This window comes from Notolepis coatsorum (assembly GCF_963971535.1).
Source record: "Notolepis coatsorum genome assembly, chromosome: 20".
Lineage (NCBI taxonomy): Eukaryota > Metazoa > Chordata > Actinopteri > Aulopiformes > Paralepididae > Notolepis > Notolepis coatsorum.
The window spans coordinates 9,397,046-9,411,616 of NC_140184.1; the positions used below are offsets into that span (position 1 = coordinate 9,397,046).

Sequence of the window (14,571 nt, forward strand, 5' to 3'; positions counted from 1 at the left end):
CGATCGATCCTTGAAGGAAAAGTCAGCTGATCTTGGATTCTTTGAGATCACATAAACATGGCAGGTCCCTGGGGATTTCTCTGCACTTATAGAACTCTAGCCAGCTGGCTGGAGATTCCACAGCACCCCGAGATGCGGTAAGACAGGAGGGGGCGTGGCCTTTGTGTACAAGGACAATTACACCTGAAATACCCCCTTTACACCAGTTTTGAAGCTCCGCTGCTTAAAGTAGGCTCAGCTGACCCCCTCCTGGTTATTATTATCTACCGCCCAACGGACAGCAGGTTCTTTAACCTCTTAAACCTGAGCGCCATAAATCCATCTCTACAGAATGTATGAATTAATGTTGCGTTTTTTTTATGTAGCCAAGAGTAAATACCCTAACCCTGTCAAAACAGCAGTCAAAGTGTATATTTTCAGCACTACGTTTGTTTACCAATGGTTTTAAGTGGTGTTAGTGAAATATTAGTTGTAGAAATCTAGTCGGAAGAAGACGCGAAGATTTGGCGCAACCTAACTTTGAGTGTAGTCTTTTGAGAGGCTTTCGATGGGCTTTTTAATAATAAAAAAAACTACACTTCCCAGCTCACGCCAGCCCCTGTCAATCATCTGACTTCTAGATTGACTTTTTTTTATTTCTCTGGATCATATCCCACAAACCTGAATGTTATTGCCATAAAACAGAACGCAGTTAGTTTCTCTACCTTTCTGTGAACGTCTAGCAAAGAACTGCGTTGCAATCTGATAAAAAATGGTGGAGAAATTTACATTATAAAAAAGTAACTACTTTAGATAGTCGATTTCATTCATGGTTTGTGAATCGCGCCTGGTGATACTAAATCCAGATTGAACTCTGCCATTGGAAAGGGGACGAGTGGGGGTGGTGGTATTGGAAAGTTGACGAGTGAAAAACAAGTGAATCAGACTTCAAGTTCAGAATAGAATAGAATCTTTATTGTCATTGTTGGTACAACGAAATTGAGTTTAGAGCATCACCACTGGCATACAAACATACTGAATATAGCATGTGCAAAATAATAATATAATATCAATGTCCCAATGTCCTCAATAATAATAACATCAATGTCCCAAGTGCAATAGTGCTAGTGCAAATAAATAAATAGTACAGTGACAGTTGAGTTAATGGATGGAGGGGGGTGCGGGGCGGCAAGTTGATGATTGTTGAGCAGCCTGACAGCCGGTGGATAGAGGCTGCTAGTACCAGACTGGATGGATCTGTACCTTCGACCAGAGGGCAGCAGTTGAAAAAGATGGTGTGCTGGGTGGAACGGGTCCTGTAGGATGTTATTCACACGACGTAGGCAGCGGGAGGTGAAGACTGTGGAGATATCTGGAAGGCTAGCTCCAGTGATCCTCCTCGCAGCCTTGACCACTCTGTGGAGGGCCTCCTTCTCTGCCCTGGTGCAGCTGGAGAACCACACCAGTAGTCCGTAGGTGAGCACACTCTCTACTGTGCAGTGATAGAAGTTGGCCTTCAGTCCCTGTGGGAGTTTAGCCAATTTAAGTTTCCGCAGATAGAAAAGGCACTGCTGTGCTTTCCCCACATGCCACAGCAGAGGTAATGTTGATCCCCCAGGACAGGTCATCAGACATAGTCACGGCCAGAAACGTAAATTTTGAAACCCTCTCCACCTCCTCACTTCCAATGAGGAGTGGAGAGTGGCTGAGGTCACCAGTCCTGCGGAAATCGATGATCATTTCCTTGGTCTTCGTGGGGTTGAGAGGTTATGACCATCGCACCACTCCACTAGTCGTTCAACCTCCCTCCTGTATGAGGTCTCATCATTCCCTTTGATGAGGCCAAGTACTGTTGTGTCGTCTGCAAATTTAACTATGAGGTTAGATGGAGAGGAGGAGCAACAGTCGTGGGTGAAAAGAGTGTAGAGAAGTGGGCTGAGTACACACCCCCGAGGGGCCCCGGTGCTAATGGGCAGGGTGGGGGATGTGTGCTTGTCAAGCCTGACATGTTGTGTGCGATTTGTAAGAAAGTCCAAGATCCAATTGCATGGTGGTGTTCAGTCCGAGTTTGTGTAGTTTACTGTGAAGCTTGTTGGGTAGAATAGTATTGAAAGCTGAACTAAAGTCAACAAAAAGGAGTCTTCCATATGTGTGCCTGTGCTCTAGATGTTCCAGAAGAGTGTGTAACACAATGGCAATAGCATCCTCTGTTGACCTGTTCTTCCGGTAGGCAAACTGGTTGTGGTCTAATGATGGTGGTATGGATGCTTTAATGTGTTTCATGACCAGTCTCTCAACGCATTTTGCGACGATATGGGTGAGTGCCACAGGTCTGTAGTCAGGCCGGTGACTTTAGGTTTCTTGGGAACCGGGACTATTGTTGCTGCCTTGAGACATGCGGGGACCCAGGATGAGCCCAGAGACAGGTTGAAGATGGTGGTGAGAACTGGGTCTAGTTCAGCCGCACAGTCCTTGAGCACCCGTCCCAGGACTCCATCAGGCCCAGCCGCCTTCCTTGTGTTGATATTTCGTAGACTGAGTCTGACCTCATGAGTGCTCAGGACTATGGTGGAGCCGTCGGAGGGGAGAGGGGGCAACACCGGGTCCTTGTTGTCCCTGTCAAAACGTGCATAAAAGTTGTTTAACTCCTCCGCTAGGGGGGCGCTGCTGTTGCCAGGGGGGGATGTTCTTCCCTTGTAGTCCGATATATCCCTGCTGACACCCTCCCATACCTGCCGGGGGTTTGAGGCGCTGTTGAAGTGGGCTTCAATGCGGGTCTTGTATAACAGCTTGGCAGATCTGACTCCATTTTTCAGGTCTGACCTCGCTGCGCTGTATGCATTGGTGTCACCTGATCTATATGCTGCATTCCTGGCTCGTAGTAATGATTTTATATTCTGTGTCATCCAGGGTTTGACATTTGGAAAAACCCTTTTCTGAACGGATTCTTATCGAATTTGGACCTGTACTACATACGACTTCAGGCTATGGAACCGCTGTGTTTTCCAGCTTATACCTCTATGCTGGAATATTGGAATATGGAATCTTGCAACCACTACAGAAACATTTTAGTACACAAGTTCAAGTTCAGACCTCTGTTACTCCATTTAATTAGTACTAAAAGTGATTTTCCTTTTTTGACTTCAGAATGTTATCTTTATAGTTTATGCAGCTAAGCTATATCTCAGATATAGTGCTCTATATGCTGTGCTCTATAGTGCCTAACTATGGATAAATCTCCATCAGATACCTCCTTAAACGACGATTATAAACCAACGCATGAGTGGCCTTTCAATGTGCCTGCTCAGATTTCAGACAATCAAGACTCCCTGGAGATGGACCCCCAGGAGCACTCGTTCACGCGCACCATCGATGAGGAGGCGGAGCTGGAGGAGCATGCCGACCGCGAGCGGGAGGAGGGCCACCAGGAGCAGGACGAAGACGAGGAGGAGAGGGAGCACGAGGTCATGACCGCTGGCAGTAAGTGCTCCACGCCTGGCTGCGGTGAATGTGTTCCGGGGAGGTTGTCTCGATCGAGTGGAGCTGCCTCTGGAACAGCTTGTAGACTATGTGACTCTTCAAGGTTATTGTTTGTTTTAGCCTCATTTTTTATACTTATTTTTTTCTCACTTCTGTATTTTGCTCCCATCCCAATTTAGTCGTTATGCCAATTCACTTCCTGGTCGTTGCGCACATTGCCCCACTGTCGGCCTAGGGAGGGTGTAGAACTACCACATGCCTCCTCCGATATATGTGGAGTCAACCAGCCGCTTCTTTTCACCTGACAGTGAGGACTCTCACTGGGGGAATGTAACGCGTGCAGAGGTTCACGCTATTTCCCCCCGATCCCCTCCCAACAGGCGCCCCGACCGACCGACCAGTAGGAACCGCAGTTTACAATGACCAGGACACATACCCCGCCGGCTTCCCACCCGCTAACACTGCCAATTGTGTTAGTAGGGACGACTGACCAAGCCGGAGGTACCGCTGCCAGCTGGATTCGATCCCAGAGTATCTGCGGTGGTAGGCGAGTGCTTAGTCCACTGTGCTACCCAGCCGCCCACTACAGAAGGTTAACCTTTCACTACCACACTACAGAAGGTTAACCTTTCACTACCACACTACAGACTGTTAACGGTCTGTAGTGTGGTAGTGAAAGGGTTAACCTTCTGTGGTGTGGTTGTGAAAGGGTTAACACCTTTGTCATGTGGTAGTGAAAGGGTTAACCTTCTGTATTGTCGCAGTGAAAGGGTTAACCATTTGGTAGTGTCGTAGTGAAATGGTTAATAGTAGTCGGGGGGGAAAACGCCCATTATACCTAGGTACCTGCCAGAGCATGTGAGCGGATCGGAGCGAGGAGCGGAGCGGGTGGTTTTGACGTGAGCGAGGAGTGGGTTTTAAAATGGGTCGGCGCGACGTCCGGAGCGAGAGTTCTCCTCCGCTCCAATCCACTCCGGGCCGCTCACAGTGGTTTAACACTGATGTAATATACATGTAGTACAACAGATGGCGATGTACAAACATGAAGGCCATTTTCAACCAATGAGAAGGGTGAACCGTCACTCACATCCTGTTAGAAAAAGTATATGACGCCATTGTTGTTGTCGTTAGCTTACATGCTAACGTTAATGGCAGCGACCATAGCATTGTGGCTAGGCTAGCTATCATCGCTTAGTAGAGCTAGTGAATGGATAAACAACGTTATTTAACATTGCAGAATGGGTACAATTACAATACGGCTCAATACAAACAATTGTTAAGGGGCCCAGGGGGTGTAGACTGTTGTAGTTTGGTCAAATCAAGCAAATTTACATCATGCTCCAAAAAAATTATAAAATTCTGCCGAGCGATGTGGAGCGGGGAGCGCTCGATTCAAGGTGAGCGAGCGGAGAGCGACTTGGGGGCGGGGTCAACATGAGCCATTAGCGGAGCGGAACACGCCGATCCGCTCACATGCACTGGTACCTGCTTTCTCGCTAGTCAGTATGCATGCTAGTGTTGTCACAATACCAACATTTTTACTTTTTGATACCGATACCAGCCATAAGTATCACAATACCGGTTCTGAAACGATGCCGTGGCAAACATGTAAAATATCAGGAAAAGTAATGGAATATAATATTACATGACTGAACATGGAAAATTGTTTATAAACCGTGACAACACTGTTGACACGCCCACTACGCAAAGTGTGGGCTCTCTCTCTCACACACACACACACACACACACACACACACACACACACACACACACACACACACACACACACACACACACACACACACACACACACACACACACACACACACACACACACACACACACACACACACACACACACACACACACACACACACACACACACACACACACACACACACACACACACACACACACACACACACACACACACACACACACACACACACACACACACGCTCTCGCTCGCTCTCACTCTCTAGTTGCCAACAGGCAAGCGACACAGGAGTCTCAAGGCGAGCACAGAAAGACTCAGAAGTAGCTTCTATCCCCAGGCCATCAGGCTGCTAAACGAACAATGAATGAACACTACACAACAACAACCACCAAACACACATAGCACACACATCCACACGCACACACTCACTTTAAACAAACACACTGTAGCACCCACTACACACACTTTATAGCACACACCCACTTTAAACAAACACACTGTAGCACCCACTCCCCACACTTTATATTTATGGATGAAGGATTGCACTACAACTCGTACACCTTACTGTAAATTGTACCTAAAATTGTACCTCATCCCATTTCTGCTTTGCACTAGATAGTACTGTACATTAGTACACTGCATAGTATTGTGTATTGTATATTATATGGTAACTCAGAACATTGTACATATGTCTATACCGAACAACTGTGACCTCATTCTTCTTCTAAATTCATGCTATATTATGTTATTATGTTATTTGATACTATCTTGTCTAGCACAGTCTCTGGAGCGTAACAGTAAGAAGCATTTTGTATGAAAGTATTCTGTACTTCTGTATGACAACTATTAAAGAACTTGAACTTGCATGGCCCCAACAGGGAGAGGTCAAGTAATTTATTTATATAGCTCATTTAAAAGCACAAGAGCCAACCAAAGTGCTGTACAATCAAAGCTTAAAATCAATGTCCTAATATAAAATACACAAATACAAAAATACAAAAAGGCACAGCAGGACAAGACAGTACATTCAGAGAATAGGACAGTAGGACAACACACCGATATGGGAACACAAAGTACAGGGGACAGAGGAGCATAAGAAGAGATACAAGAGGGAGGGGGCAGGATAAAATTACATGAGGGTGTGGGAGAATCAGGGTTTATTGAAGGCCAGGGAATAGAAGTGGGTTTTTAGACGGGCCTTAAATGTCTCCAGCGAGGGGGCAGATCGGATCTCCAGGGGAAGCTGGTTCCATAGCTTGGGGGCCACGGCCTTGAAGGAGCGATCGCCTTTCTTTTTGAGTCTGGTGCGGGCGGGGGGGGGGACCAGCCGAGCCTGGTTGGAGGATCTTAGTGACCTGGGTGCTGCGTAGGGGGTGATGAGCTCGGTGATGTATAGGGGTGCTGCACCCGATAGTGCCTTAAAGGTGAGGAGGAGGCTTTTGAAGTCTATTCTAAGTGGGACTGGGAGCCAGTGTAGGGAGGCTAGGACTGGTGTGATGTGCTCTCTCTTTCTGGTGCCGGTAAGGAACCTAGCTGCAGAGTGCTGGACCATTTTGAGGCCACATGGCCCCAACAGAGAGGGGTGCATGGCCCCAACGGGGAGAGGTCGCATGGCCCCAACAGGGAGAGGTCGCATGGCCCCAACAGGGAGAGGTCGCATGGCCCCAACAGGGAGAGGTCGCATGGCCCCAACAGGGAGAGGTCGCATGGCCCCAACAGGGAGAGGTCACATGGCCCCAACAGGGAGAGGTCGCATGGCCCCAACAGGGAGAGGTCGCATGGCCCCAACAGGGAGAGGTCGCATGGCCCCAACAGGGAGAGGTCGCATGGCCCCAACAGGGAGAGGTCGCATGGCCCCAACAGGGAGAGGTCGCATGGCCCCAACAGGGAGAGGTCACATGGCCCCAACAGGGAGAGGTCGCATGGCCCCAACAGGGAGAGGTCACATGGCCCCAACAGGGAGAGGTCGCATGGCCCCAACAGGGAGAGGTCACATGGCCCCAACAGGGAGAGGTCGCATGGCCCCAACAGGGAGAGGTCACATGGCCCCAACAGGGAGAGGTCGCATGGCCCCAACAGGGAGAGGTCGCAGTTTCATTTATTTATTTAAAACCATTAGGAGTGTAACGATGCGACCTCACAACGATTAAATTCAATTACGATTCTTCAGGCAGCGATTCAATGCATCGTGAAATCTCTTCATTTGACCACGATTCGATTCGATACATTTTCGATCAGTTAATTCCCCAAAATAAATTTAGTACACAAATGTGGCTGGGGGAACTGATTCACTCAGCATGAATGGACTATAGGTCAATAAAAACAATACACACACACAAAAAAACATTAAAAAAAAAGATTCTTTTTAAAATTTTGATTAATTTCTATTATCGATTCTATCATTTTCAAATCGATGCAGTTGAATCGTCACATTAGAATCAATGCATTTCGATGCATCGTTACACCCCTACAAACCATGCAACCTATACAATACAACAGGGGTTCCCAAACTTTTCAGGCCGGGGCCCAGAAAATAAGGCGTCAGAGAGCCGCGGCCCAATGCACATCGTCTGGCTTTTTTTTTTTTTTTTTTTGCCAGGCGACCGATTTTTTAAGCCAAATATCACTTCAATCCTATTAAGTTAGTTCAAGTTAGTTATTCATTTATATGTGCTATTTATGAGAGGGCTAACTTGTTGCAAAATAATAATGATAATAATAATAGCCTCATTAAAATACTATTGTTGCTTCGGTTGTTTTCAGCGTTTTATGTGCATAATCTGTTATTTAGTTTGAAATGTTCGTTGAAATAAGTAGATTTTTCGTTTTTGTTTATTTATTAAGTTAATATAAAACCATATAGTCACATTTTAGAATACAATAGAATAGAATTTTTGAATACAACTAGAAACACTGTCCTGGCCTGCTTCTAAGTTCAGTGGCCTGACAAAAAAAAATTAAATAAAAAAATAAAAAATAAAAAAAATGTTTTTTTTTCTTTTTTTTTTTTTTTTTTTAAATCATCTCGCGGCCCATCCGTGGCTGCTCGCAGCCCACCTTTGGGTCGCGACCCCGACTTTGGGAACCACTGCAATACAAGACAACCTCAAAACAGTACAATAACCACCACAAAACAATACAATAGACCAGGGGTTCCCAAAGTTTTCAGGCCGCGACCCCCGAAATAACTGTCAGAGAGCCGCGACCCCCACTATTATAGGAGGTACATTTTTTTTTTAGTTTTTTGTTAAAAAACAGGCTAGCATATGTATGATTAGCAACAACACTGATTTTGATGGATTTTTAGTCAGATTGAAAATAATACAATCTTTTATTCAACTTCAGCCCTGATCATAACACCACATATTCATTTTATAATTCTGACCCTTTAAATGCCAGTGTGTGTGATGGCATATATTTGCAATATATCAAATGCAAAGTAGATTTTTCTGGGGGGGATTATTACAGGCTAGCATGTGTCAATGATTAGCAACAACACTGATTTTGATGGATTTTTTTAGTTTTTTGTAAGGGTCCCGCCTCCACCAATCACATGCGGCTCCCTTTGTGTGTGTGTGTGAGCAAGAGAGAGAGAGAGATAGTTCTCCAACTTGTGTGAGTTGCAGTTGTTCCCCACCTAGGTTATCTAACGGAACGTAGGCCAAGTGCGTCCACATTTTTATAGGATTCTATCACATTTTCATAACAATAGCACCCTGCGCCGTTTTCATTGAGGTTTCTTACAAATTAACGATGCTTTATCTTGTCCTTTATATGCCGATTATCATTAGAATCTTAAATTGTACCATATGTCCCCCTTTAGACAACATATGTAATGCTACCAGCGCACTTTTGTTAAGATAATTAGTTGGCCATTCGCGGTCGCTATACCGAGGTTGCAGTAATAGTTCGGAACAGGTACACGCGTTCAGATCACGTCGGAGAATATAGACCCATCCCAGTGACCTGCGACCTGTGCTAACGCTCTTGGGAAATGCAGTGTTGTAGTTCTCAACATTTTCAGCCTTTAATTTTAAACCAATGCTGCCATCTACTGACAACAAAAAAGTGTTGTCTAATCGTCACCTTGAGAGCTACTTCCGTATACAGCGCCGCCCCAAACCCATTCTAGAGATTCCCACTTTTTGCTGGGAGTGGGGCGTGGCCGTATTTGGTCCCAGACAATAAGAGTGGCTGCAATTGGTCACCGTGACGTTAACTATTGCGCTGCTGCAACTAGAAACACTGGCCTGGCCTGCTTCTAAGTTCAGTGGCCTGACTGCATATTTTTATTTTTATTTTTTTTAATCATCTGGCAACCCCCCCGCGGTGGCTCGCGACTGACCCCACTTTGGGAACCACTGCAATAGACAACAGTAACAACAGACACTACGTTAATGGTTTGAAAAGGGGGATGGAAGAAGCTAAGCTTATAACTTTCCATTCCCCACACCCTGACCATCAATTGCTATACCTAACATCAACATGTAACATTGCTCTTTGACACGGCACTGCTATCACCAGTTTTCACAATAGATGTACAAGGCCTCGTAGTAACGCCCTAATCAAATACTATTCAACTTTATTCAGATCTGTGGACTCTAATGATCAGTGGTTCAGTGGTGGCGGTAAACAAGACTAGGCTTTTTGATGTGATTTAGTGTTGCATCATAGGTGTAACGCACTAGCGCACTATATACGGCCGCAGCTTCTCTTCTAACACAATGCCGTGTGCGTGTGTGTGTGTGTGTCTTCTACGTATGTGTGTGTCTGTGTGTGTGCACGCTCGTGTCGCACAACACAGAAATCTTTCAATGTTTCCTCTCAGCGCGGGAGGCGGCTCGCAGCCGGGAGAGAGAGCGGGCCAGCAGCAGCACCACGGGCCTGGGCCACAGCACCGGGTCCCGAGGGGGAGAGGAGGACCCCGCCCCGTCTCAGGAGGAAGAGAGGAGGGACAGCGTGGGTCTCCCCGAGGGACAGGACCTGTACACGGCGGCCTGCAACTCGGTGATCCACCGCTGTGCCCTGCTGGTGCTGGGCGTGAGCCCGGTGCTGAGGGAGCTGGCCAAGCAGAACCAGGAGGAGGGCCACCACGCCCAGCTGGCCAGCGGAGGAGGAACCCAGGAGGGCCTGGGCTTCATGACCAGGTCAGAACCAAACACATTATTACTAAGGCTGTTAATCGATTAAAGTATTTCATCTGGGGGAGCTCCCGTAGCTCACCGCATATCTCGGCGCTATTTCTGCGTCGGGGAAAACCGTGCTCGTCACGGATCTGGGGGACACAAGTTCGATTCCCGGACCCGCCGTCATTTCTCAGAATGTCTTCCCCTACTCTACATCCCATTTCAACCTGTTTCTGTCGGTCATGCTTGACCAGAAAAGCGATAAACGCAAAAAAATAAAAGTATTCATCTGATTAATCGCATGATTGTCCATAGTTAACTCACGATTAATCGCAAATTAAATATATATATATATATTATATTTTTTAAACGTTAGTCGTGCGCTAAAACAAAATTGTGGCGTTAAAAGAATTGTGCGTTAATAACGCGTTGACTTTGACAGCCTTAATTATTGCAACTGCAAGAGGGGATCGGAACGGTACATGGTCGGTATTGTTAACATAATATAGTAATATAGTCCAAAAACAGTGTATTGTATTGGTATCCTTAAAAAATTTCATTCTGCAAGAAAACAGCAAGTTTTTTTTAGTTTTTTTATTCTCTTTTTATTGATTTTCTCCATGCTCAATCTCCTTCCACCTGGCAAAATATTCTGGATTACACCAACACGTCATTGGTCTTAATTGGGCTGTAATATAATAGTCCTTCAAACATGAGAGTGCAACCCCTCCCCTGCTTTTTGCTAGTTGTAGACTCTTGTATCTAATTCTAGGTCTGCGCCCTTGCCAGATGTACCTTGAAATAAGTTTGTCCCATTCCTGAAATGTTTGGTCAGGTAGGTCTAGAGGAAGGGCCTGGAAGAGATAGAGCAATCTCGGCAAAATATACATTTTTACCGATTCAATTCGCGATCCAAAATTCAGAAGAGGTATTGGATCCCATCTCCTTATATCTTTTTTAATCTTTTGATTCAAGGTGAGGAAGTTAATGGCGAACAATTTTGACAAATCTTTTGGTATATTTACTCCCAAATATCTCATGGATTCTGCTTCCCATTGTTTATTTTTTTATTTTTTTTTTGTCTTTTTCCCCCTCCATTTTCCTCCGATTTTCTCCCATCCCAATGTTAGTCGTATGCCAATTCCCAGTCCCTTCCTGGTCGCTGCGCTTTACCCCCCACAGTCAGATCATTTGGGAGAGTGGAGGCTACCACGTGCTTCCTCCGACACACGTCCAGCCAATCACCGCTTCTTTTCACCTGGCAGCGCGGATTCTCATTGAGAGGGCGTAGCGTGTGGGAGGACCACACTATCCCCCTCACGTCCAATCCGCGCTTAGCAGGCGCCCCGACCGAACTGTAGGAGTCGCTGTTTACAACGACCCGGACCCACCCCGCCAGCTTCTCCCACCCTCTGATACAGCCAATTGTATCAGTGCAGACGGCCAGCCAAGCTGGTGACAACCCCGGAGCTGTGAGCTGGATTCGAACAGGCGAATCAAGCTCACAGCTCCGGGGCTGGTGACGAACGCAATCTCCGCTCGACCACCTAACCGCCCTCTGCTTCCCATTGTAATTAAAATGTTCTCTTTATATTTCTTGAAGGGCTATATTTAAAACTAAGAATTTGCGTTTTCGTTACATTCAATTTATACCCAGAGAATGACTCATATTGTTCTAAAAGCGAAAATAACTGTTTAAGCGAATGTTCTGTGCTTGATAAATACACTAATACATCGTCCGCGAATAAGGAAATTTTTTGTTCACCCCCTTCATATCTATCCCTTTAATATTTGTATTCTGTATAATCCACTGACTAAGGGGTTCAATAAAAATTGCGAACAATAAAATGGGACTAATTGGACAATCCTGCCTAGTCCAGCGTTCTAGTCCAAAGGAACTAGACACTGTCCCATTTATCTTAATTCTTGCCCTTGGTTTATCATAAAGAGCCTGTATTGTTTTAATAAAACTGCTATGGAAGCCAAATGTATCCAAAACCCTGTATATAAATTACCAATTCACAGTTTTTTTTTTTTATCCACTTTTTCTCCCATTTTCTATATTTTTCTCCCATCCCAATTTCGTATCATCCAATTCAACCCTCCCCTGTCACGGATGCTGTTTCTTGCCTCCCACAAGCCGGCTGCAATGTGGACTAAGTCATACATAGCACAAGTCCCCTCCGGTACTTGAGGTAACAGCAGTCGCATCTTTTCACCTGCGCAGCTCGATCTCTCAGTGGCGAGGAGTAACGCGTGGGAGGCTCACGCTGCCCCCGACACTTCCTGATTCTACTGCGCAAGCGCACCAACCGACCTGTAGGAGTCGCTGTCCACAACGCCCGATCCCCACCCATCAGTTTCCCACCCCCTAATACGGCCAATGTGTATTAGTACGGACGACCAGCTAAACTGAAAGCAAATGTGGAGCGCTGGGCTCGAACTGACGAGCCCAGCGTTTCCAGCATTTTGTGGCGAGCGCCTTGCCCACTACGCCACGTAGCCGCCCACCAATTCACACAGTTAAAGGCTTTTTCAGCGTCCAGCCCCACCAACACTGCCTCTAAATTATGCTCTTTTATATGATTAATTACATGTAGGGTCCGTCTGATGTTGTCTTGCGTTCGTTTTTGGCGAACAAAACCGGTCTGATCTAGGCTGATGATTTGTGGTAAAAGTCCCTCTATTCGCTTTGCCAGTATATGCGTAAAGAGCTTATAATCTTGGTTGAGAACACTTACCGGCCTAAATGAGCCACATTCAGATTTATCCTTTCCCTCTTTTGGAATCAGTGCGATTACCGCTTCCCTCCAGGAGGGGGTATCTTACTCTCGTTAAGGACCCAATTAAAAGTGGATTTCAGCACAGGAATCAACAAATCTTTCATTAGTCTGTACCGCTCTGAAGGAAATCCGTCAGGTCCCGGTGACTTACTTTATTTGAGATGAGCTATGGCTGAACTAATTTCTTCCTCTGATATTTCAGTTGCGAGCTGATTACTCTGCTCACTGGTTATTTTAGGAAGATGAATTGTCTTAAAGAACTCCTCCATCTTTGCTTTGTCAAATTGGGGTTGGGAATATAAATTCTTATAAAATGTTTCAAAACAGTTTTGTATATCACTTAGTTTGTGTTACATAAGGTTAGTCAGAGGGTCTTTAATTTTATGAATTGAATTCTCTGCCTGTTGTTTTCTCAATTTATACGCCAACAGTTTACTTTCTTTTGCTCCCCCTTCATAGTATTTCTGTTTTGTAAATATCAACTTCCTTTGAATATCTTCTGTATATATCTCATAAAACAGCACTTTTTGTAACTTTTTCAGATAGGAGGTTTTGCTCTTCGGCCATCGGAAACGTGTACATGAGTCCATCGATTCCGGTCTATTAGTGAGAAAACACAACCTAGCTGTCATCAACCAGCTAAGCTAGCTCGCTAACATACCTGTAGCTAACATTATAAAACTGAAGTTCAGCAATATTGTTTAATTTGTTATTCAATTGTTGTATTTAATCAGATGTGTGTGTCTGTGTCCGTGTCTGTGTCTGTAGGAGTGAGAGTCTCAGCACAGAGAGCCGTTGGGCGCAGAACAGCTCCACTTATAGACTGATGAAGTCCAGGAGTGAGTCTGACCTCTCTCAGCCCGAGTCTGATGAAGAAGGATACGCTCTGGTGAGACACACACACACACACACACACACACACACACACACACACACACACACACACACACACACACACACACACACACACACAGACACAGACACAGACACACACACACACACACACAGACACAGACACACAGACACACACAGACACACACAGACACACACATACATGCACACACACACAGAGACATACATACATACATACATACATACATACATACATACACATACATACACACAGACATACGCACATGTGTAATGTAAATGTAAACATACGCACATGTGATAATTGTACATTGCATTACTGTATTTTATCTATTTATTCTCACACATTTGCACTCACTTCAACATTACAATGTTCTATAGTGTTTTAATTACTTTATTTGCGAATACATTTGTGAATACCTCTTCTACCTCATGTTTGCATTTTGTAAATTTTTGTTTTGTATATAGATAATTTTTTTCTATTGTATCTTTTTCTGTTTCACGAAGCACAATCTCTGGAGGGTCATACAGAACCAAGCATTTCACTATTTTTTTTAATTTTTTTCTCCTGCATTGGTGGTGAGCGCCTTGCCCACTGCACCACCTAGCCGCCCTC

The 14,571-nt window shown here is 45.3% G+C and overlaps 1 protein-coding gene across 9 annotated transcripts in view; it reads left to right on the forward strand.

Moving 5' to 3' along the window:
• herc1 (HECT and RLD domain containing E3 ubiquitin protein ligase family member 1) overlaps window positions 1-14,571 on the forward strand; it is a 278,250-nt gene that overhangs the window by 97,919 nt on the left and 165,760 nt on the right. For 8 of the 9 annotated variants that reach the window (XM_084337465.1, XM_084337470.1, XM_084337466.1 and 5 more), the window contains exons 22-24: window positions 3,288-3,459; window positions 9,981-10,323; window positions 13,854-13,974. In XM_084337465.1, coding sequence (XP_084193591.1) covers window positions 3,288-3,459; window positions 9,981-10,323; window positions 13,854-13,974 — 636 coding nt within the window. The remainder of the gene's footprint in view (window positions 1-3,287; window positions 3,460-9,980; window positions 10,324-13,853; window positions 13,975-14,571) is intronic. The other variant, XM_084337468.1, reaches the window with a different exon arrangement.